This window comes from Lobosporangium transversale (genome assembly GCF_002105155.1).
Source record: "Lobosporangium transversale strain NRRL 3116 chromosome Unknown BCR41scaffold_12, whole genome shotgun sequence".
NCBI classification, from domain to species: domain Eukaryota; kingdom Fungi; phylum Mortierellomycota; class Mortierellomycetes; order Mortierellales; family Mortierellaceae; genus Lobosporangium; species Lobosporangium transversale.
Window position 1 is genome coordinate 117,501 of NW_019028990.1, and position 20,795 is coordinate 138,295.

Sequence of the window (20,795 nt, forward strand, 5' to 3'; positions counted from 1 at the left end):
AAGGAGAAGGATGAGGCAGCATAAGCACATAAAAGTGATTGGAAAAGTGAAACAATTGACCACTATCGTTCTTTCTACAATTACTAAAAAAAAAAAAAAAAAAAGGAACGTACACACCACGAATTGCCTTCATCCGAAGATCATAGCAGTCAGCAGACACATTCCTTGGACCCATGATGTACTTTGCCTGTGAAATATGCTCATGACCCTAGAGAATGGAGACGGATGGTCAGAAAGAAGAATTCTGGAACAGCGAGTATATCAACCAGCTGATAAATCAGCAGTAAACATGGAAAAAAGAAGAACCCGTCCCCGTTAAGGCACAGATGTGTGAAGATATAAGGCTAGAAAGAGATAGAGAGACAGAAAAGAAAGAAAGAAAGAACAGTAGATAAAAAGAAGAGGGAAAATGCAATGAATGAGCTTAACCTGTTGTAACTTTTCCGAGAGGCGATTCAATGCAGTAAGGTGCTCGTCAATGAGATCCATGTATTGCAGGACCAATGAATCGAGTTCTTGACAAACATCAGACGCAGAGAGTGCAGGCATGTTCAAGTTTGTTGTGAGGGTGATGCTGAGGCGGTGATGAAGGAATGGAGCATTTATTTAGTTGGTCACAAAGTAAAAAAAAAGACCATTGATAAGACGCGTTTGATTTTTTATCCTTTACCTTTACTGCGATGCAATTGCATGCACATAAGCAAGCAAGCACGTGGATGTGATGTGGTAATCCAATCCACCGAAACTAATTCCTTCCGTCACTTTCCCACAGTTGGATTCGAACTGAATCGCATTTGTTTTTTTTTTTTTTTTTTTTACTTTCTTTCTTTAACAATGGGCAAAGCAAGATTCTTACTGTCATTCTTCTCTCTTTCTCTTCCTTCCTCTCACAAACACACTCACTCTCTTTCTCCTCCTCCTCCTTCTCCTTTCCATTCTCCTAGAACCCGTTTTACTCATTCATATAAATAAGGCTCCATCTCACTTTTTTTTTTTTTTTTTTCTTTTTTTTCTTTTGTCCTGTCTCATTCACGGATTCAACTACACCGGTTACTCATCATGCCAACCCCTGCAATGTTCACTCGTCCACCAAGCCCTCCTATCATCAAGATCCCTGGTCATTTTGGTGACATCATGTCTAGGAGGTATGTCTCCGGAGCCACATTAACATTCATACTGCTGATTTAATTTTATTTAGTTTGTTAGTTATTTATTTATTTATTTATATATTTATTTATTTATTTTTATAAATTCCTCCATGTCTTCATACATTCCTTTAGGGACACGACTTTGACTCTACCTGAAGGCTTTACTGGTCAAGAAAGGATCATGCTTACTGCTAATGGTAACCTGCAGCGTCTTATCAGGTAATAACAAACAAAATTTTTAAAAAAAGAGAAAAAAAAATTATATTCCGGAAAGACAAGGGATTGGTTTTTGAAATGGCATTTGGTGCACGGTCGATCTTCTTTTTGATCTTTTTTCACAGTAACAAACAAGTAACAACCACAACAATGATCATTATCACTTTATCATGCATTAGCGCATACTTCAACAAAACCGTCTCCATCACCATCCTTGAAAATACTCGAGTGCCTCTGCTCCCTGATGAGGATCCGGCCGTCATTGCTCGGTTCCAACGTGAGGTCAACTTGCTCTGTAATGAGAAAGTCGTCTGTAATGCTAAATCCCAAGTCCTGATCAAAGATCAAGCGGTCTATGATCTCGTGGTCGAGAAGGGCGTGGGAATCGGTCAGATCTTTCGGTATCTGGATAAATTACCCTCGTTTGAATTACATGGCCTCGGAAGGACCGACAAGACCTTTTGGAGAGAATACTCTCTAGAGATCCCTGGGGTTTATTGTCGGTTACTCGAGGTCTTGCCTTCCTCCTTATTTGATCATAATTGGTTGGAAAAGGAACCAGAAGACATCTCTTGGGATATCGACATTGGCCAAGGACAGATGACATGGATCAATCCTGATCTCCAGGACTGTCGAGTGTCTAAAGTCTAATGTCTCATGCCCAATGTCTAAACATCTCATACATAGAACCTTTAGATGAACTTTTTTTTTTTTTTTTTATTTTTATTTTTTTTATTTTCATTCCCTTCCTCCATGTATTATATTATTCTACATAAAGCAAAGAGGTAAAAAGAAAGAAAATAACAACGATTATAATAACAACAATATTAATAATAATAATAATAATAATAATAAAGGGTATGTTCCTTTCTGATACCAGCGTGATAATTAAAAGTTACAAAAGTTTGTAATTAACTCTCCAACGGTGGCAGCCATTTCTCTGTATCTCTCTCTTAAGCAGTAGCAGCTATCTATCGACCACATTAAACCATTGACTGAGTTGAAGAACCATTACATATATATGCCCCCACCAAGATTCTCTTGGGTAGCCCGTGATTGTAGTTTTGATGCTGGTCATAGTTTCAGCTATAGTAACATAATTGCTGGTGTTTATATATATATATACATAAATATAAATATATATATAAACATCTATACAACATTTGTAGGGCCTTCCTGGCTCATCAGCTGTGATTTGATAACTGTTTACTCTTCAAACCTGTAGACTCTAGTTCATTTAGCTCCTAGTCATCTCTGAGATTTTATTCAGTGATCTTAGAGTTTAGGGTGGTCAATATTTATATATACAAATAAGCGCAATTCTAAAGCTTGGGAGTGGAGGGAAGCTAAAAAAAAAAAAAAAAAAAAAAAAAAAAAGAGGAATAGCCTAGCTGGTACCCTTTTACGTTTTGATAGATCCTTTTCTGTAAATCCTGCGGTAGCAAGTAGAATGAAAAGAGGTTTGCTTACGACAACGAAAAGATAACGATAGCGCAAGGGGGGCAATCGATGACACAAAAAGCAGATCGACCTGGTAAAAGTATGAAGACGATCTGACGCGCATTGTCCTGTTTGAATTCGAAGTTTCTCTTCTAAAAAAGACGTAACGATTGAAATCCATCCTACCCGGTTCCTCCTCGTGTCTTTGGAAAGATTGAACTGGAACACTCAAACGAAAAAAAAATAAAAAAAATAAAAGTCGATATCTCTTAATGATGATGATGAAGATGAAGGAGAACACCCTTGTTACATGTTATACACACATGTACCTTCAATGCTGCAAACGTTTGATTGTAGATGATTACTTTTTTTTTTTTTTATTAGATTAAGCTACATGACTATTCATAAATTGATTCTAACGTTTTTTTTTTTTTTTTTTTTTTTTTTTTGCATGATGTTTTATATTCTATGTGTATATTTCTCATATTTCTCATATTATAATTTGTCTATGCAATCAGCATCAATAGAGTCGCAAACATTGCAGTGCCTGTTGAAAGGATCATGAACGATGATGCACCATCCCTCTTCTGATAGATGGTATGGGCACTGCTACGACTACGACTACCGTTAGGTTGGATGACCGCTCCACCTGGGACGGGCTCTCCAGAGAGACCCTCGACTCCCAAAGATGCATTGGACGGGTTCACAGGTGCAAGCCCGATCCTACTTGCACCTGGAGTGAAATCATATACAGTATAGACCTGTCTCAAGAATGGATCACCAAGGATGAAGATCTCGTAGTTGCCTAATGGCATCACCATTGAAATACAATTAGTGCTCCCCCGGATCCTGGCAACGTAATCCAGATAAGGGACTTCGTATTTGATACCGTTGAACGTAATGCCAAAGGTTGTATTCCCAGTACAGGGCACATTATACACTTGATCGCTTTCAGAGAAAACTGCTCCCGGGAGTGTCGCATGGAACGCTCGGGCAAAGTCTATAGGCACTGCAATGAAGGAGGTACCGGTGTCAAAGAGCCAGGGCGATGTTTTGTACCCTGGCACGGGTGTGTTTCCTATATAGGCTCCATCAGCATCAATGAACCACATCCCCCTGCTCGTACCAAACCCTGTCGAGATGGGCACGTAGTTCAATGACCCTGTGTACTTTGTGCTGTCGATCCCTCCAAACAAGAACGAACCACCCTGTTTGTTGACCAGAGAAGGCGTCAAATAGACAGAGAAGACGTTCATGTCCAACAGTTTTTCCTTGAAGATTGTTTCCAACGGTGGGATCGCATTCGTTACTGGGGACGTTGGCATCAGTCCGACCAGACCGGCGATACCTGGCCCATATGCAGAGAGATCCAATGCACTCCTTGTTACATCCAGAATCTGTTGGTCATGGATGACTAGACCTCCAATGGCCACTGTATCCGCCACAATCGGTCCTGCGCCCCAGGAGCCATCACCATAAGTGATATTATAGGAAAACGGTGTCTTTGAGCACGTATTACAGGTATAATGGGGCATTGACTCGCAAGTGCCTTGACATTGGTCGGATGTAATAACGATCATGTCCGAGCCAGTGTCAAAGACCACCTCGAACGATTGTGGTGGGGTTCCGAGGCTGATGATGCCAGTGTAGCCGAGATTCCTGGCATTGGTGAGGATAGAGTTGCCGAGGTATTTGGACTGGATGAGATGGCCAGCACTTCCATTTAATTGACCCTTGGATGTTGAGGCGGTCGGAGAGGGCTTGGTGACGGTTACTTCGTATACTGCAGCGTCAGCAAGGGGACTGGAGGTGAAGGAGGAGAGGAGGATAGTGTTGATAATCAAGAAAAGTAAGAAGGAGAAAGAGTTACTCTTGGCAGCAGTAACTTTTCCACACCTCCTTGATTGGTCTGTACTTGTGTTGGGGCTGAAAGTTTTATTGCATGAGGTTGTCATGGCCATGTTGACGATTTGCAGCGACTGTTAACGTCGTCTGCTTTCTGACAGACGAGAGGAGGAAAAAAAAAAAAAAAAAAAAAAAAGGAGAGTTTTCAGGGGAGGAGGAGTGAGGGAATAGGTCTGTTATTGTAGACAACAAGACAGCAATTGTTGTTTCTAGGAGATTGAAATGAAGGCTAGATTAGGGGTTGAAAGAGATGGATTGAATGAGAGGAGAGGAGAGGATCAACGAGATGGATGGAATGCGACAAAAAAAAAAAAAAAAAAAAAAAAAAAAGCTGAATACCATACCAACCAGGTGAGACAACAGTGGCAATTGAGAGGAATGAAGGTTTAAAAATATAAAAAGAACGTGCTCTCACTCTACAACAATAGTTTGACACTTTTTTTTTTTTAATGTCTGAGCAATGAAGGAGAGGGTGCAGTTACTTGCAAGTACAGTAATACAGGTGTACAGTAGTATATAGTCAAAGGATGGTAGATGAAGAAAAAGAAAGAAAATAGAAAACGATAGAAAACAAAGGGAAAAGAAAGAGAAAAGAAAAAACAACATAGCCCGAACGGAACATCAATGTTGAGGGCGGAACATGGTATGGTCAATGATCCCATGGCCATGTGTATTCTTGTATTGCACGCGGAAAAAAAAAAAAAAAAAAAAAATGGCTGTGTGTTTCCATGTCATTCTTCTTCAGTGACAGTTGCAGTTTCTATTGATATCATTAGGGGCAATATGATTTATCCGGGAAGAAAAACGCGTCCTATTCTTTGGCCTATCCAACACCCTCCAGGCCGGAAAATAGTTTGCCACCCTAAAAAATGTACAAACTGCCATATAAAGACGCAGACAAATATACATCAATGAAATGATATGAAACGAGAAAACGTTAACGGGATAGTTAATTGATAAATTGGACCTGAAAGACATAGAGTAGACTATGGACGTGTTCAATTGCTTCTAAACACGCCACTGATTCTAACGTACACTTTTTTTTTTTTTTTTTTTCCCACTTGTACAACCCAATGGCCAATAAGGTGTTGCTTCTTTATATACATCCTATTCTCGAGTTATTCTTTAATAAGTTGATGACAACATTTGTGTATGTGGGGTAAGAAGTCTCTTTTGAGTGATTGCTTCATAGAAACCTAGGACCCTCACTAAATTCAGCATTAATGTGCGTCATGCGTGCGAAAATGAAATAAAGAGAGACAAAAGCATCATACCGTAGCTTTTTTTCTTTTCCTTTTTTTCTTCTTTGTCTCCTTTTTTTTTTTTTTTTTACTTTCTTTCAACTCATTCAGCTCCTTTCATTTCAGTTCATTCACACGCTCTCATCGTTCATGAGCGTCTTCACAATACCTCTAGGCCTGGGTCTTACTGCCGCGGCACATATACACCTCTGTCACACAAGCCTCACTCATGCATACCAGCAGTATCAGCAGCATGCCGACCATTCAGAGCAATGGGGGGTCGATATCCTCATTCAGTCACTCTCGGACAGAGCCTTGCTCTCCGAGCTTGTTAGCCTCCTAGACCAGACTTTGCAATGCGTAGACGGTGATGAAAACCATAGTATGACCAGGACTAGCATCAGAACCAGAACAGGAACCAGTACAGCAACCAGGACAGGAACCAGAACAGGAACCAGAACAAGGACCAGATGCAGTAATAATGAATGCACTCATCATCAGTTCCTACAACAGTTACGATACGCCAGATTAACCCCTTCAAGAACAATATCAACGTCGTCAGTAAGAAGAAAGACAAGTTGTCAGGCCAATCATGACCCTGCTACCACCAATATAACCCCAATGCCAACACCAGTGATCACTACAGCTCATCAAGATCAACAGGATAGTAACAGGAATGAGTCTAGGCGGCATGACCATGACCAGCATGCGACTGTTGCTGAGTTGAACATTTCTGTTGGTAAGGAGTTTTTTTTTTATTTTTTTTATTTCCCCTCTACCTTGCGAGTGAGGGAACTTGGCAAATGTAACCTCTCCCCCTCCAAAGAGTAAAAGTGTTCTGATTGACATTTTTTATTTTTATTTTTATCTTCCATTCTCATCTTAGAGCAAATTGAATTGTGGGTCAAGGCATGTAGGGAGCTACGGGTGTCCCAGGAGAGGGGTCTACAAAAGACCCTTGCCCAAATGGGCACGAGGACAAACAATGTCATTCGCCCATCACCACTTAATACCCTTAAAACAAACTTATTTGTGTCGCTGGTGTATGTATTTGTATTTATATCTGTATATTGTATTATATTATATTTATATGCAGTATAATTTAAAATGTCCTCTTTTGTTTGGGGTTTGTGTTGTTTGTTCTTTTTCCTTTCTTTGTTCGCATAATGCATATGAGAGCATAACGTTAATATATTTGACCCGTGGGATTTTTTTTCTCATAAGCCTTTACTTTTTTTTTTTAAAAAAAAATAGGTTGGGTGTTACCACGGCAACATGTTACTTTGCCTCTAAATTCTCATGGCAATATCTCTTGACAAGTCAGAGTTGTTGGTCATTAGCGCATACTATCTATCTTCAACTCCCAAGGTCCTTATTCTCTGCTTCCACGTTGGTGAGCATCATTCAAGCATCAATCTCGACAGAAGATGCTAACAATGACACTAGTACCAACACCAGTACCAGTATCAGTATCGTACCTACTACAGGTTCAGCAAGTACAGGAGCAGCAACAACAACAACAACAACAACATCCTCATCATCAACATCATCGTCATTAGAATTACTCCCGCTAGCACCTACAGCCTTCATCGCAGGAATGCATATCTTGACGGCCTTGAGACTTCGTTGGACTCTTCAAACCATTAAACAGCACACAAAAGCCCAAAGGACGTATGTGAAACGTATGAGACTCCTCATATCAAAGTTGTTTATCCGTGAACAGCGATTGTCCTACTTGCACCAATATATAAAACCTCAACAACAGCAACAACAACAGCAACTACCTCCAGAATCTTTGGTACCATCATCACTGTCATTGCCAGCAGCAACACCACCCTCACCAACCCCGGTATCACCCCCATCATCTAATCCGTTTAGATGGCTTCATGGATCGCTTCCTCTAGACCAAACGTCTTCTAGACAAACACCCGGCACATCATGCAGAACTACGCGTATCTCAGACTTGCTTCGGTCTTCATCATCATTATCGTTACCATCAAGCGATGGTACCCTGGAAATAGATATGGCTGCATTGGCTCACGAACCCAATCTTCTTCTTTTGAACATGGACATGTTCATACGAAACCCTACAGAACAGAGCAAGGTCTTGAGGATGGAGTTGGAGGCGCTTAGAAAGGAATTGATGGTTTTTCTTGACTGAATTCTTTTAGAATACCCATTATTGTGATCATAATAAACAAACTTCTTTCATTATTATTATTATTATTTTGCTTTCGTTTTTATTTTTTAATCAATATCATCTGCCTAGAGGACGTCAACAAAAGAGAGGAGGAAAGAGAGAGGAGAGAGTTGAAGAGATAGGGGAAATAAAAAAAAAAAGACTGTACAAAATATATTCATAACCTGACAAGTGCTGAATGAAAGTGAGGTAGGGTGCATTCTCCTAGACTCTGATTGAGAGCGCGGGGGGGGTTTTTTTTTTTTTATTTTTTTTTGTTCGTCGAGATGACCATAAAGAGGGAGCTTCGCTAAGAACGAGGACTCTTGTTTGGGGGAACTGTAACTGTGGAAGGTGAGACACGCTTCTTTTTGTTCAAGCTCGATATACGATCCGGATTTGGAGGATGAGGCGCTTCTTTACCGGGAGGGGCCAAGAAACGATGATGGAGAATCAGGACACCATAGATGATTGCGGATAGGAATCCAACACAGAGCGCAAACACATTATCGGGGACCATGGCTCCCAAGACTGCCGTGCCCAAGAAGAAATACTCTGCACGGACTAGAAGACTCCATAGGAAATAAATCCAAGTATTATTATTATCATTATTATTATTATTATTGGCCTCTTCCGTAGTGCTTCTGGTACTGGTATTGATACTGCTGCTGGCGAGGTTGACGTGATCTACAGGGTTGGAGCCAACGTTTGTAGCGGCTTTCACAGACTGTCCTTGCGGTCCTTGTGTCTGTTGGTCCATTTTATCTCCTCCAGACTCAGATACGGTGTTGACTGAAGAATTTGAGGTTGAGGTTGAGGTTGATTGTGGAGCTGTGGTGGAGTTGCTTGTGGATGCTGAGTCAGCAATACCTGCACTCTTCTCAGTATTCAAGGATACGTCTACTGGAGTTATGGTTGTCGTTGCTGTTGCTGCTGTTGCTTCTATTGCCATTGGAGAGGCAGACGAAGCGTCGAGTTGAATAGGCTCTTCCAAATCAGGAATGATGGAGAGTGGCCTCGGCTTCAGGTTATAATTGGAAGAGTGTCGATCCTCAAACCCCTGACTCTTTTGTGAAGTATACGACAATGAGAGCGATGGGGTAGGAAAGAGCGATGATGTATTCACGGATGCCACCTTGGGTGTTAGAGGCGGCGAGCGCAACCCTATGGGTGCCTGTGTAACCTCCTGCTTTTCATTCTTTCTCAGATCCACATCGCTAAAAGTCGGATGAATAAACAAGTTCTTCAGCGCGAGACCAGCAGTATTTGTTCCATCACCTTCTGCTGCTGCCGTTACTGTTACTGCCGATGTTTCTGCTGTTTCTGTTGTTGGTACAGCTGCGGTTGCTTTATCTGCTTCTGCTTCTGCTTCTGCTTCTGCTCTGGCTTGCTTCAGGTTCTTCCACCATCCAACCGTTGTTGCTGCATTTCCGGCAGCCTGAAACTTTTTTCTCAAAGTCTTGACACCCATTTTCAGGTCATCCAAATCGTTCGTCAGGCGTCTACTCCTCTTCCTCCTGGTCACCGACCCGGTCGCTGACTTGGGTGAGCCATCTGTTCCTTCTTCATCCTCGAATAGGCCTGGTTTACCCTGGAGTTTGAGCAAGTGATCCTCCACCAGATAAAGACGCTCGGCTTTATCTTGCATAACATTGTCCAGCTCTTGAACCTGCTTATGAAGCTCATGCGATTGAGCATTAAAATCATTCAGACGCCGAGTGATCCTATCGAGACGTCCTTGGATCATTGCCTCCATAGTAGATCGAGCGGCCTCAGAATCGGCTCGGGGTCGAGTCTTGAAGACAACTCCACCGGAGCTCCTGCTAGAGCTTCTGGCTCGGCCAAGGACCGTGTTATTAGTATTGCTATTATTGTTATTGCTACTATTGAAATGGTATGATGGACTGCCTGAAGGAATTGGAGGTGCCGTCAACGGTGGAGGAGAGAGAAGAAACAAATTGGCACTTGGAGGAGACGTGGCTTTGAGAAGAGAAGAGGAAGTATTGAGAGTATGGATCTTGACAGGGTTATGTCTTTTAACGGACCGTCTTGGTGGTGGTGAGGAGCTTATCATCGAAGGAGATGTGGCCGTGATGGCGGGACTAGGTTCTGTCATAGAATCGTTCATGGTCTCTTTTTTTTCTTTCACGGGTGTGTTGTTTTAAAAGGAAGGAGAAAATAAAAAAATATATATAAAAAATTGTTTGAACAGCAATTGATATTCTGATAAAATGATAGGTTGAAGATTGATATTCGTTCTAGTATAATCAATAAGGCAAAGCCAAAAAAATGTGTGGGATCGTAATAAAAAAAGCAAAGCAAAAAAAAGGTTAACGACGTTAAAATATAGAAAGTAATAGAGGTGAAGTAGGTAAGGAAGGAAGAAGAAAGGAGCAAAGAAAAAAAAAAAAAAAAAAAAAAAAAAAAAAAAGGTCGCTGAAAGAAGAAACAAAAAAAAAAAAAAAAAAAAAAAAAAGTAAATAAGAGCCTTTAACAATAAAATAAAAGACCGAAAAGGACATGTCGAGGAGAGGATCATTGGCATGTTTTTTTTGTCCATGCCATGGCGTAATGTTGTGTGAGCAGCTGAGCATGGGGCAAGCAAAAGAGGTCAGGGATAACTTTACATCAACGAATTTTTGTGTTAATTGGAACCAGGCAAAGCACATGCAAAGACTATAGACACAAGGAAAACAGGGGCTGAAGTAGTTGCTCAGATGACAACCATGTATAATGGACCCCATGTTAATTGTCAATGCCTTCTCTGCAGGGTAAAAAAAAAAAAAAAAAAAAAAAAAAAGGAATGTTTATTTTGATGATGTTATCGCTGTTTGTCAAAGAAGCAAGACGAATTATCTCAATTAGAATGACTTGATCAAGGCTTAATTCTTTGACGTCTAGTCAAAGCGCCCAATGCAATTTGTGGGTTCTTGTTGGCACAACTGGCACAACCCTGGAAAAAGAAAAACAAAATAAAATAACAATGATAATGATAATGATAATGGTAATGATGATTATGAATCCGCCGTTGCATATAATGCTTTTGTCAGGTAAACAACAAGGTCATCGACATGAGCTTAGGCATAGTTTGGCACGGCATCAGCTGCATTGACGCATACTATCTTCAATGAATTCATACACGTGCTTAGGCACTTTCAAGGATCACAAGGATCTTGATCCTGTCTTGTTCATCCTCTATTCCCTAAATTTGGTGTGAAATTAGTGGCTGTTGTCATGCAGCCGCAGTCTTCGTGGGATCGCTGATCAGACCTTTTCACATTCAAACAAATCCAAACCTCGATTCATTCATCCCTGTCACAGACATGACAAACAGATCACCATCGCCTGAGACTACCTCCGAGGCGCTTTCAGAGCTGTCCTCCGGTGACAGTGACACCGGTGATACCAGCACAACCTTTGATAATAATAGCCAACACCCATCGACGATCCCGCTTTGGTACAAAAAGGAAACCTTGACCTACTATCCACTTGCTGGGATTCGTCCTATTGAACCCACATATTTGTCCATTGCTGATCAGGAGCCTGCTCTACTAGATATGGGGCCTTTTCCTCGAAAGCTTGTCGTCCTTGATCTCAATGGCACATTATTTTATCGTTCATTTCATCGGAATCGCAAAACAATTCATCAACGTCCATTTTTGAGGACTTTTCTAAACTTTTTGTTCCAACGCTTTCGCGTCATGGTCTGGTCCAGTGCTCGTCAATCCAGTGTTGATGCCATGTTGGAAGCAGGTTTTGCAGACCTGAGGACCAATCTGGACAGAGTCTGGAGCCGAGAACACTTTGGAATGGCTGCATCTGAATACAATCGCAAAGTACTGACGCTCAAGGATCTGAGCCGTGTATGGATGGAGATTGAGGATGAGCGGAAGAATGCCGCAGAATCGGAAATGCGGCCTGGCGGCAGATATGCAACACGATACGATCAAACCAATACAATCCTAATCGACGACTCTGTAGACAAATCACAACTCCAGCCACAAAACTGCATAGTGGTCACTAGTTTTAATAGGGCTCAGTGGGACCTCGGGAAAGACGAGGAGCTGATTAAAGTCATGGCCTATATGAAGCAATTGATACCTCAACAGAACGTGAGTGCATATATGAAGAAACACCCATTCAATTCAGAAAGTAACGAATTTGATGAGTTCCTTAAAAAGTATCGGAAAAAGAAGGAGAAGGTGTCGTTGAAAAGAGCGCATAAAAAGGCCAAAAAGAGAGAACTAAGGCAAACCTACGAGGATGAACATACCAAGAAAATAGAGAATATCCTTGATGATGTGGCTCCAACAGAAGACTCTAAGAGTTCATTGTCAAAAGAGGTATCAATACCGGTTCTACCGGCATCTACAGGGGCAGAATCGAATCCCCCTAGTCCACAACCGGAATTACAGTCAAAGCACCAACTAGCAAAGATATCAGGAAAACGCAGCAGATCAGGATCGGGGGATAACAGACAAAAATTAAACAAGCAGCACAAGAACATGTAATAAAACTTTGGATTCTTTCCAGATTTGGGAGGCAACTTTGTATTCTTTCAAACGCGTCATGACATCGAATTTAACTCTGAATTAAGGCTACAAAACAATAAATAAATGGATGATGAAGAATGTGTGAGAGAGAGAGAGAGAGAGATACAGAGAAAAGATTATATGCGATATCTTTTGTTGTAAATTGGACTCATCTACATGTTCTTGTCTATGCCTATTACCTCGACAATGCTAATAAAGGAGGCTATTGCTGCCAGGTTCCCATGTGATGTCTTTTTTTTCTCTCCATGGTCACAGCGGGAGTGACAAGCTGACAAGCGTAATTTTTGAAATGCATGATATGATTGAGATGATTACAATATGCCTGTCATTGCGTACGCACTAGACTCGACCCGTGCATTTGTACTGAGGTCGACTTACACATTTTTTAGTGCCCTCTAAAAAACATTACGGAATTTGCTTCTCTCTCCTTCAACTCAACTTTTTTTTTTTTTTGTTTTCTTTATTCAACTCACCTGCAGCAACTCCTATACACTACTCTCATCCTCACCCTTTCTTATTAAACCATGAAGACCACTTTCCTTGTGGCCGGACTCTTGTCTCTGGCTGTCGCCTCGAACGCCGAAATGGCGCGGTATGTGTCAACTCATGTTGGAATTGACATGCATTACACGTTGTAATGGAGCACTGCGCTATATTACTCTATGAATAAGAAAGAACCTCCTCCTCAACCGAAATACAACTTTTTTTTTTGCGATTGTTCAATCTTTTTTAGTCTTCAAATCAAGAAAACGGAGCTTAGTCCTGCTGAAAAGCTCCATGCCTATGCTGGCACTGGCTCCTACTTGGCACAGAAGTACTTTGGTTCACCTGCCCGTAAGATGCAGATGGACCAAGCTAACCAGATTTTCGGTCTTGATGCTGAAGGCAAGCCATCATACGGAGTCCCTCTCTCCAACTTCATGAATGCTCAGGTAAAACAAACGCAACCCGGCAATCGTTTTCTTTTTTTTGTCTTTGTCAATGGTTCTCTTCCCCTATCTCTATTCTTTTTTTTTCCTCTCTCCCGCACATCCCCTAATTTGGATGGGAGCGGTGTCCCTGTCTGTGCGATTTTACCTTTGCACCGATTTTACCTTTGCACAGAAGAACTCCTTCCCCCTAAAATTTGCTTGGAGAGGACAGAAGATACTGGTTTTTACAATGAAATGAGAAATGCTCACACGACCAGTGACCAGTGGCCAGGGACACCATGACGTGTATCTATTGATGACAATTCATTTCTCTCCATACTTATATTTATAAGCGATGGAGTGTCGTCAGACCGCAGTCATGGTCTTAGGAGGATTAGCTCAGCTTAGTTCCAGTGCCAGGCCCAATTTCATATTTCTGATGTCTCATTTCATTTTTAGATTTATAGTAGCATCTATCTAACACTCTAAATTACTTGGCATTTTTTTTTTTTCCCTTTCTTTCATTTAGTACTATGGTGAGATCTCGATTGGATCGCCTCCACAGACCTTCAAAGTTGTTTTCGATACTGGTTCCTCTAATCTCTGGGTCCCTTCAACCCACTGCAACTCCATTGCCTGCTTCCTTCATAACCGCTATGATTCCAAGAAGTCGTCGACCTTTAAGGCCAATGGCACTGAATTCGGCATTCAGTACGGCTCTGGATCGCTGGAGGGCATTATCAGCAATGACAACATCGAGGTTGGTGGTGTTGTGATCAAGCACCAGGACTTTGGCGAGTCGGTCAAGGAACCCGGCCTTGCTTTTGCCTTTGGAAAATTCGATGGTATCTTTGGTCTCGGCTATGACACCATCTCTGTCTTGGGTGTGGTCCCACCCTTCTACAACCTTGTTAACCAAAAGTTGATTGATGAACCCGTCTTTGGTTTCTACCTTGGTCAGGCTGAAAGCAGCGTTGGTGGGCAGATGACTTTGGGTGGTGTGGATTCTAACCACTTTGAAGGCGATATTGATTGGTACAAAGTTCGCCGCAAGGGTTACTGGGAGATTGATCTTAACAAGATTCAGTTGGGCGATGAGTCTGTTGACCTCGAGGCAGGTGCTGTCATCGACACTGGTTCGTCATTGATTGTCTTGGAGACTGCTCTTGCAGAGATGATCAACAAACAGATTGGTGCAACAAAGAACTATGCTGGTCAGTACGTGGTTGACTGTAACCTTGTCCCTTCTTTGCCTGACTTCTCATTCTTCTTTGGCAAGAAGGAGTACAAGCTCTCTGGATCCGACTATGTCCTCAATGCTGGAGGCTCATGCGTTTCTGGATTCATGGGCATGGATTTCCCTGAACAGCTTGGCGATCTTTGGATTGTTGGTGACGTCTTCTTGCGCAAGTATTACAGTGTCTACGACCTTGGCAAAGATCGCGTTGGTTTTGCTCCTGCAAAGTAAAAGAAGAAAAAACAACAACAACCCACAACAACCCACCCCTCTATTGTCACTGTACTATATTAGATTCAACAAAGGCCTGAAAGGGAAGGGAGGAGATGATAAAGTGTACCTTAAAATCACACTTGAAACGTTCCACCATCTCATATTTTGCATCTAGTTGAATAAATTGTAAACACTCAATATCAATTATAAAAAAAAAAAAAAACTGATTGTATTTACATCAATGCTCATTTTCCTTGATGGTATCTTCTGGCCTATATATGGATATAAACATGTCATAGCAGGCTCGACCTAGAGTTATTGAAAGCATGCCAGCTTCCTTTTTTTTTTTTTTTTTTTTTTTTTTTTTTTAAGGTCAACCATGTTATAAAAGAGAGCCTTCGTGCGCAAAGAAGATGGTACGTGATCCACTCATGTTGTAAATAGTAGGTGTATCTTTGCTTAAGGGGCAAAAAGATAGACACAAAATCAGGAAAGGACAGAGCAAAGAGTGTCAACAAGAATAACAAGAGAAAATAGAGGCAAATAACCTTGACGACAAACGGCGCTATAAGATGCCAAAAGAGAAGATGGGAGCTTTATAGATGAGCTCACAAACTGGGTTACCGGAAGATGGGAAAAGATAAATGGCAAGGGTAAAACTAAAGCTTATGGTAAAACTAAAGCTTATGGGTACAAAAGATCTGTGGGTAAAACTGAAGACTTTATTGAGAAAGAAGTTCTTTGGCTTTTATAACTTAGCCTACAGGCCTGACTGTGATGCTTTCTAGGTGAGGTGGACTCACCTATAGCTTATACAAATATTCTTTTAACTGTGGATCGACGGAATGTCCCGATTAGTAGATACAAAATAAAAATAAAATAGTTATAATTAATTTTATATAACTATTAATGACCAGCCACAACACTCAGGCACAACACGTTCAAAAAAAAAAACAACGCGCTCAAAAAATCTCTAAAAGAAGTACGTTCAAAAAAGCCTCAACGATCATTTTCGCGTTCATGTCTCATATTTCAACTCGATTTCTAGGTAAAGGTTGGGTATTTTTTTCAGTAAAATTGACTTTTATTTTTACTTACAGGGAAAAAGAAAAGTAAAATATCGGTAAGCATATATGTTTATATATAGTCCTTTTCACTTGGTCACAACTTGTTCGCTTGCAAGCTTGTCCCGCTGTTCTCTATTTGCATGCAGAGTCGACGTGGCCAGAAGGGGTCTGTGGCATTGATATTAACTTATGAGTCATCATATTTTTCTTCCATCTTGTCTTCACTCTAGCTTTCAAACAAGATGAGGGTCAAATTCACAGAGTTCCTTCAAGTAAGTAATAGGAAAATAAGAGCTATCTTTTTTTTTATCATCTATCTTCGTTTCCTAACCATCTGTGAGTAATCTTCTGTCTCCTACAAGGAATAGATGCGAACTCTCTCGATCCAATGAGAACACCGCAGCTTCTTTCCCCCCTGGAAGCCGCTACGAGGAGATGCCAGGTGCCCTGTTGATTCATTACTGGCCACTATATGTAGTGATTGAAGCCTTTGAACAGGTCTATGGCCTACTGCTGTGACGCCAGACATCCCACTGACTCGTTAACTGCCCACTATACTTAGCAACACTATTCATAGTGACACTATACACAGTGATGGAAACCCTTGGTCCTTGACCTTGGTTTCAGCAACCCAGTCGTATCGAGTCTGTCGAGGATGCTCTTGCCTTTTTTTTTTTTTTTTTTTTTTTTTTTCTCTCCAAGACATGGTTCCGCCTTGGCTCCTACTATCTCCTGCCGGCTCGCCAAGCCTGACTACAAGTTGCCGCATGTTCTCCATCTCGGGAGAATGGACAGGGATGTGATTGTTCTTTAGCATAATATTATAAACGCAAGGCCTTGGTTCAAACCTGCAATCTGCAACTCGATATCGAGACCGATTTTAACCATTGTATCATATACTCTGAAAGTAATATTAAGGTCAATCAAGGCTTTGCCCATTCGCACCCTCAGATTCTTAGCAGTTATCGGGCAGCGGTTTTTGTCGAGAGACGTGGATGAAGATATCGTGGGCAAGACTCTCAACGATGTTGTTTATAGTTTGTTGGAATATTAAAAAGTATCAAGCATTAAAGTCGAATAACAAAAAGCATCAGGCATTAAACTCGAATAGCACAATAAACAATCCCTAGCTGGTGCAATTTATTCTTTTTTTTGTATGTTCTCTATCATCAATGGAGATATTGAGGTAAAACGATTGCCTCAACCATGGATGGTCATGTGTCACCGTGGGTCGCTCCTCGACAGCTTTCTTGGTGTTCAAGTAAATTGCCTAAAATTATAAGGAATGCTAAGTTAATACAAAAGCGTCTGCTGAAATAGGCCTTGACAAATAATTCAGATTCTAACCTTTGCAGCCTCCAGAATTGGCACTGCCTCTGCAATCCTTTCAAGAGTCTCCATACCCTCGAACAATGTAATCTTGCCCAATAATCTAGGGAGATAAAGGGCTTCGCAATCTAGGGACATTACGAAGATCTTCATTTGACCCTCTAGGAATGTAAATTAGTACCACTCTGTCTCCATTTAAATTTCATAGATTGTATATAATAAGGATGTAACATACTTTGGACAGGCAGACCCAGGACCTTTGGGTCTTTAACACTGTTGACGATCAAGAGATCTAGTGCCAGCTTCATTTCAGAAAGTAATTTTCTGAAATCTTTGTCAAGGAGATCTTGGGAGATTTTTGGAAGTTTTACCTCTGTAAGGAGCAGAGACAGACCGTTGACCAAGATCGTACTATCTGCGCTAAAGGACTCTCGATAGTACGCCGCTGTCGGGAAATCAAAGTCGCTAGAATAGCGGAGGCGTGTTATACCAAGAGTGAAGGAAAAAAACATGTTAGCATCCTACAGAAATGACAAATACCCGGTAAGCTCACTACTTACCAGAGTCCCACGGTTTCTGCAATGGCGCGCAGGTAGGGCCTGACATACAAAATGTCGTATGTCAACTCGTTCAATTTCCTTGGCGATGTCCAATACATCGCATCATCAAGGCTATGGAAAAAGCTCTTGAGCATTTCACTTGCTCCTTCCCAATCCTCTTTGAGAAGATTGCGGATCTCGGAAGGAGATTTCGACGCCTTTGCTTTCTCAATGCAGGATTCGTTGAATGCCAAATCCTGCTCACTCAAGGCCATCTCAGACCTTGCAACCTTGAAAAGGGAATTGATACGACCCTTGTACTTCTGAATATATTTCTCCATAAACTCCTTCGTGAAAATGAAGTTTAAGGAGCTAGAAAATCATTAGAAGGGTTGTATCAGCATCACGACCTTCAGCGTGTTCTAAATAAACGAGGGTATATATATATAAAGCACTTACAGAATATCCTCCGAAGAGAAGAGTGTTTTTTTTTTTTTTTTTTTTTTTGAGAAGAGTGTCCCGGTAAATAAATTTATTTAGTATTACGTGCATTAACTATGCATTAATATTTATCATGCGGTCAACGTCCAATAAACGCGATAAATACCAAAGGATATTTTTATTTAATGTTGTTCTAAGCACTCAGGCACCTTTTTTTTACCTTTAATGAAGATCACGCCATGCAAGAAAAGATTGATTTGTAATGTCAGGAATGAATCAGGATGAAGCTGGCAATAGGAACAATAAATTGAAGTTCATTTTGCTTCTCATTCTTTCCTTCCTTCCTTCCTCTTTAACTTGTCTATATCACAAACCCATGTCCTTAGATCTACTCGCTTTTCACATTACTTGCATTATGTCATCCTCCAACAACGCTGCTTCCTCTTCTACCAGCAGAGTCGCTGGCAAAAAACGTGCTCGTGAGGAATTGGAAGAAGATAAGGGCGCGAGTCGCCAGACCTCGCCTTCACCAGACGGTCCACCTGCTGATCCAGCGTTCCACTACGTGCCATGGGAGCGTCCCGCCAGAGAAGTGAGCACGATTAAGAAGCTTTTTCTGGAGAGCGAACTCTGCAATTTCGGGGCGCGGACAGAGAGTGCGCTCTAACAGGATAGAGATGAAGTACGACCTCGCAAGTACCTCTTTCTGGAGGGAGGACGACAACTCGATTTATCCAGGAAATCCATGAAACGTAATGATTTTGATATATTCTGGGTACATGAGCGTCGTAACCTGATACTAGCTCCTATTGGAGTTATGCATCGTGTAAATAGTAACAATCAAAGGTGATCTTAGGTGGAATCGAAGGTCAAAGGATACTTTATTTAGCTATAACGTAGTGGACTATTTATACTGATTGTTTTTTTTTTTACTGGCGGCAAGAATGACGTGGGATTGGGTGTTCAACAACACGCAATGGGATAGTTAGCGGTAGAAGTAGGCTTCTTCATCCAAAGCTGAGCAAACCATTGAAGGCAGAAGTGAAAAGAAGCCTTAATCGAGGAAAAAGAGGGCTTTGCAGTCATATTGATCTTAGACCCGCATATTCGACTTCATTTAGTTTTGTTTGTGTGGCCAGTGCATGTTTGTTTGCTCCACTGAAATCACTTTAGACTATCACCCTATCTCAATTTTTTGATTTTATGAGAAAGGAGTGTGTAGCGAGCCTTAACTGATGACACTGATACAAATATATTTTTTTGAATACAGTCCTGTACATTTATAAGGACTCTTCCTTATATCAAGGTGTTATCTTGAGCACAATCAATTCCATCGATATACAGATATCCAAGTTTCCCGTAATCCGTTCTAAAGCTTCCACCCCATGTCCCAATGCAGTGTGCTTCATCCACAACTACTGCAAGCAGTCGGTTCGTCCAACGCCGATCGCTCCAAAGTGTACTGAGCGCATTGCTCGTAAAGAGGATCTCTAGTGAAACGAATATGGCTCGATAGTATCCACGTAGCAATCTTTAGATAGGAATGAACAGCTCGCTCTTGAGATGAATGCTACTGACGCCTAGCAATGCCAGCTTTTCGGCTTGCTCGTCACCCAACACCTTCAGTGGTGTAACGATGAGTATAGTGATTTTTGGCCAAAGTATTAAAGGAAGGAAGTAGATCAACGTCTTCCCCCTGCAGTGCCAGCAGATAGGTTGCAGTCTTGACGTTGTCCTATCTTGATCACAATCTCAAGCTGTTCATCTTTTAGGTCAAACCCGAAAGCCCTCTTCGCCTCTTGGCGAATATCCTCGCGGATCATGGGAGAAGTCAAGTGTTGTCCGTACATTTTTTTTTGTATTCTTGTAATTTATTTAATTTGTAATTTTTAATTTTTATTTTATATATTTTTTTTAATTTGAGAAATAAAATTTATTTAATGTGCAGTGTGCAAAAGTGAAGAGAAGAAAGAGGGAGAAAGATGAAGAGAAAAGAGGAGAGAGGAAGAAAAAGAGAAAAAGAGAGGAAGAAAAGAAGAAAAGAGAGAAGAGAGAACTTTGGAGTGAGTGCAGACGGGAGTAATCGGGGGAATGAAGAGTCTTTCCCTGCTCATAAACGACAATGACAAAAAAAATGAGAGTTGTTCCCTACGACTTGAACGACATTTGTACCAAAAAAAAAAAAAAAAAATTTCTCTGCGGTTTGTGGACTTAGAAAAAATTCAAAAAAGTTGACATAAGCCACACAGGCTGGTGACGAGCCTACCATCATTGTTTTTTACAATCACACCCTTCATTCATTACCATCTCTCTTTTACTTAATTACTCTACTTCTAAAATTTACTTCTCATCCTCTCGCAATTACCACTTTCTTCT

The 20,795-nt window shown here is 41.1% G+C and overlaps 8 protein-coding genes across 8 annotated transcripts in view; 5 read left to right on the top strand and 3 right to left on the bottom strand.

Moving 5' to 3' along the window:
* The window catches only part of BCR41DRAFT_350384 (hypothetical protein), a 1,713-nt gene extending 1,092 nt beyond the window's left edge, over nucleotides 1–621 (bottom strand). Inside the window, exons 1-2 of the mRNA XM_022023652.1 lie at nucleotides 430–621; nucleotides 114–208 (exon numbers count right to left, since the gene is read on the bottom strand). Of these exons, the coding sequence (XP_021882748.1) occupies nucleotides 114–208; nucleotides 430–549 (215 nt within the window). The 5' untranslated portion in view covers nucleotides 550–621. The remainder of the gene's footprint in view (nucleotides 1–113; nucleotides 209–429) is intronic.
* A 366-nt stretch (nucleotides 622–987) lies between these two features.
* BCR41DRAFT_350386 (hypothetical protein) lies at nucleotides 988–2,066 on the top strand. The gene is made up of 3 exons (XM_022023653.1): nucleotides 988–1,145; nucleotides 1,281–1,367; nucleotides 1,544–2,066. The coding sequence occupies exons 1-3, from the start codon at nucleotides 1,060–1,062 to the stop codon at nucleotides 2,013–2,015; spliced, it is 645 nt and encodes a 214-aa protein (XP_021882749.1). The 5' UTR covers nucleotides 988–1,059; the 3' UTR covers nucleotides 2,016–2,066.
* Nucleotides 2,067–3,276: 1,210 nt separating this feature from the next.
* BCR41DRAFT_350389 (aspartic peptidase domain-containing protein) lies at nucleotides 3,277–5,226 on the bottom strand. The gene is made up of 2 exons (XM_022023654.1): nucleotides 5,054–5,226; nucleotides 3,277–4,803 (listed from the first exon to the last, which is right to left on the bottom strand). The coding sequence occupies exon 2, from the start codon at nucleotides 4,763–4,765 to the stop codon at nucleotides 3,311–3,313; it is 1,455 nt and encodes a 484-aa protein (XP_021882750.1). The 5' UTR covers nucleotides 4,766–4,803; nucleotides 5,054–5,226; the 3' UTR covers nucleotides 3,277–3,310.
* Nucleotides 5,227–6,031: 805 nt separating this feature from the next.
* On the top strand, nucleotides 6,032–8,144 carry BCR41DRAFT_350390 (hypothetical protein). The gene is made up of 3 exons (XM_022023655.1): nucleotides 6,032–6,689; nucleotides 6,837–6,993; nucleotides 7,205–8,144. Exons 1-3 carry the CDS (start codon nucleotides 6,101–6,103, stop codon nucleotides 8,109–8,111), a joined length of 1,653 nt encoding a protein of 550 aa, XP_021882751.1. The 5' UTR covers nucleotides 6,032–6,100; the 3' UTR covers nucleotides 8,112–8,144.
* Nucleotides 8,145–8,376: 232 nt separating this feature from the next.
* Nucleotides 8,377–10,534, bottom strand: BCR41DRAFT_350391 (hypothetical protein). The gene has a single exon (XM_022023656.1). The coding sequence runs from the start codon at nucleotides 10,255–10,257 to the stop codon at nucleotides 8,440–8,442; it is 1,818 nt and encodes a 605-aa protein (XP_021882752.1). The 5' UTR covers nucleotides 10,258–10,534; the 3' UTR covers nucleotides 8,377–8,439.
* Nucleotides 10,535–11,360: 826 nt separating this feature from the next.
* Nucleotides 11,361–12,768, top strand: BCR41DRAFT_350392 (HAD-like domain-containing protein). The gene has a single exon (XM_022023657.1). The coding sequence runs from the start codon at nucleotides 11,453–11,455 to the stop codon at nucleotides 12,638–12,640; it is 1,188 nt and encodes a 395-aa protein (XP_021882753.1). The 5' UTR covers nucleotides 11,361–11,452; the 3' UTR covers nucleotides 12,641–12,768.
* Nucleotides 12,769–13,120: 352 nt separating this feature from the next.
* Nucleotides 13,121–15,258, top strand: BCR41DRAFT_350393 (aspartyl proteinase). Its single transcript, XM_022023658.1, has 3 exons — nucleotides 13,121–13,274; nucleotides 13,416–13,614; nucleotides 14,123–15,258. Exons 1-3 carry the CDS (start codon nucleotides 13,207–13,209, stop codon nucleotides 15,059–15,061), a joined length of 1,206 nt encoding a protein of 401 aa, XP_021882754.1. The 5' UTR covers nucleotides 13,121–13,206; the 3' UTR covers nucleotides 15,062–15,258.
* Nucleotides 15,259–18,834: 3,576 nt separating this feature from the next.
* On the top strand, nucleotides 18,835–19,913 carry BCR41DRAFT_394760 (hypothetical protein; the record flags this gene model as incomplete). The annotated part of the gene is made up of 2 exons (XM_022028669.1): nucleotides 18,835–19,075; nucleotides 19,690–19,913. 2 exons carry the CDS (start codon nucleotides 18,835–18,837, stop codon nucleotides 19,911–19,913), a joined length of 465 nt encoding a protein of 154 aa, XP_021882755.1.
* Between the last annotated feature and the right edge of the window lie 882 nt (nucleotides 19,914–20,795).

Bases quoted from the DNA above. Each gene is read 5' to 3' on its own strand.
- BCR41DRAFT_350389 (XM_022023654.1), bottom strand. From the start codon at position 4,765: ATGGCCATGACAACCTCATGCAATAAAACTTTCAGCCCCAACACAAGT.
- BCR41DRAFT_350390 (XM_022023655.1), top strand. From the start codon at position 6,101: ATGAGCGTCTTCACAATACCTCTAGGCCTGGGTCTTACTGCCGCGGCA. The intron at 6,690-6,836 runs GTAAGGAGTTTT...TTCTCATCTTAG, and splicing joins TGAGTTGAACATTTCTGTTG to AGCAAATTGAATTGTGGGTC. The intron at 6,994-7,204 runs GTATGTATTTGT...AAAAAAAAATAG, and splicing joins AACTTATTTGTGTCGCTGGT to GTTGGGTGTTACCACGGCAA.
- BCR41DRAFT_350386 (XM_022023653.1), top strand. From the start codon at position 1,060: ATGCCAACCCCTGCAATGTTCACTCGTCCACCAAGCCCTCCTATCATC. The intron at 1,146-1,280 runs GTATGTCTCCGG...ACATTCCTTTAG, and splicing joins GGTGACATCATGTCTAGGAG to GGACACGACTTTGACTCTAC. The intron at 1,368-1,543 runs GTAATAACAAAC...ATCATGCATTAG, and splicing joins AACCTGCAGCGTCTTATCAG to CGCATACTTCAACAAAACCG.
- BCR41DRAFT_350393 (XM_022023658.1), top strand. From the start codon at position 13,207: ATGAAGACCACTTTCCTTGTGGCCGGACTCTTGTCTCTGGCTGTCGCC. The intron at 13,275-13,415 runs GTATGTGTCAAC...AATCTTTTTTAG, and splicing joins TCGAACGCCGAAATGGCGCG to TCTTCAAATCAAGAAAACGG. The intron at 13,615-14,122 runs GTAAAACAAACG...TCTTTCATTTAG, and splicing joins CCAACTTCATGAATGCTCAG to TACTATGGTGAGATCTCGAT.
- BCR41DRAFT_350392 (XM_022023657.1), top strand. From the start codon at position 11,453: ATGACAAACAGATCACCATCGCCTGAGACTACCTCCGAGGCGCTTTCA.
- BCR41DRAFT_350391 (XM_022023656.1), bottom strand. From the start codon at position 10,257: ATGAACGATTCTATGACAGAACCTAGTCCCGCCATCACGGCCACATCT.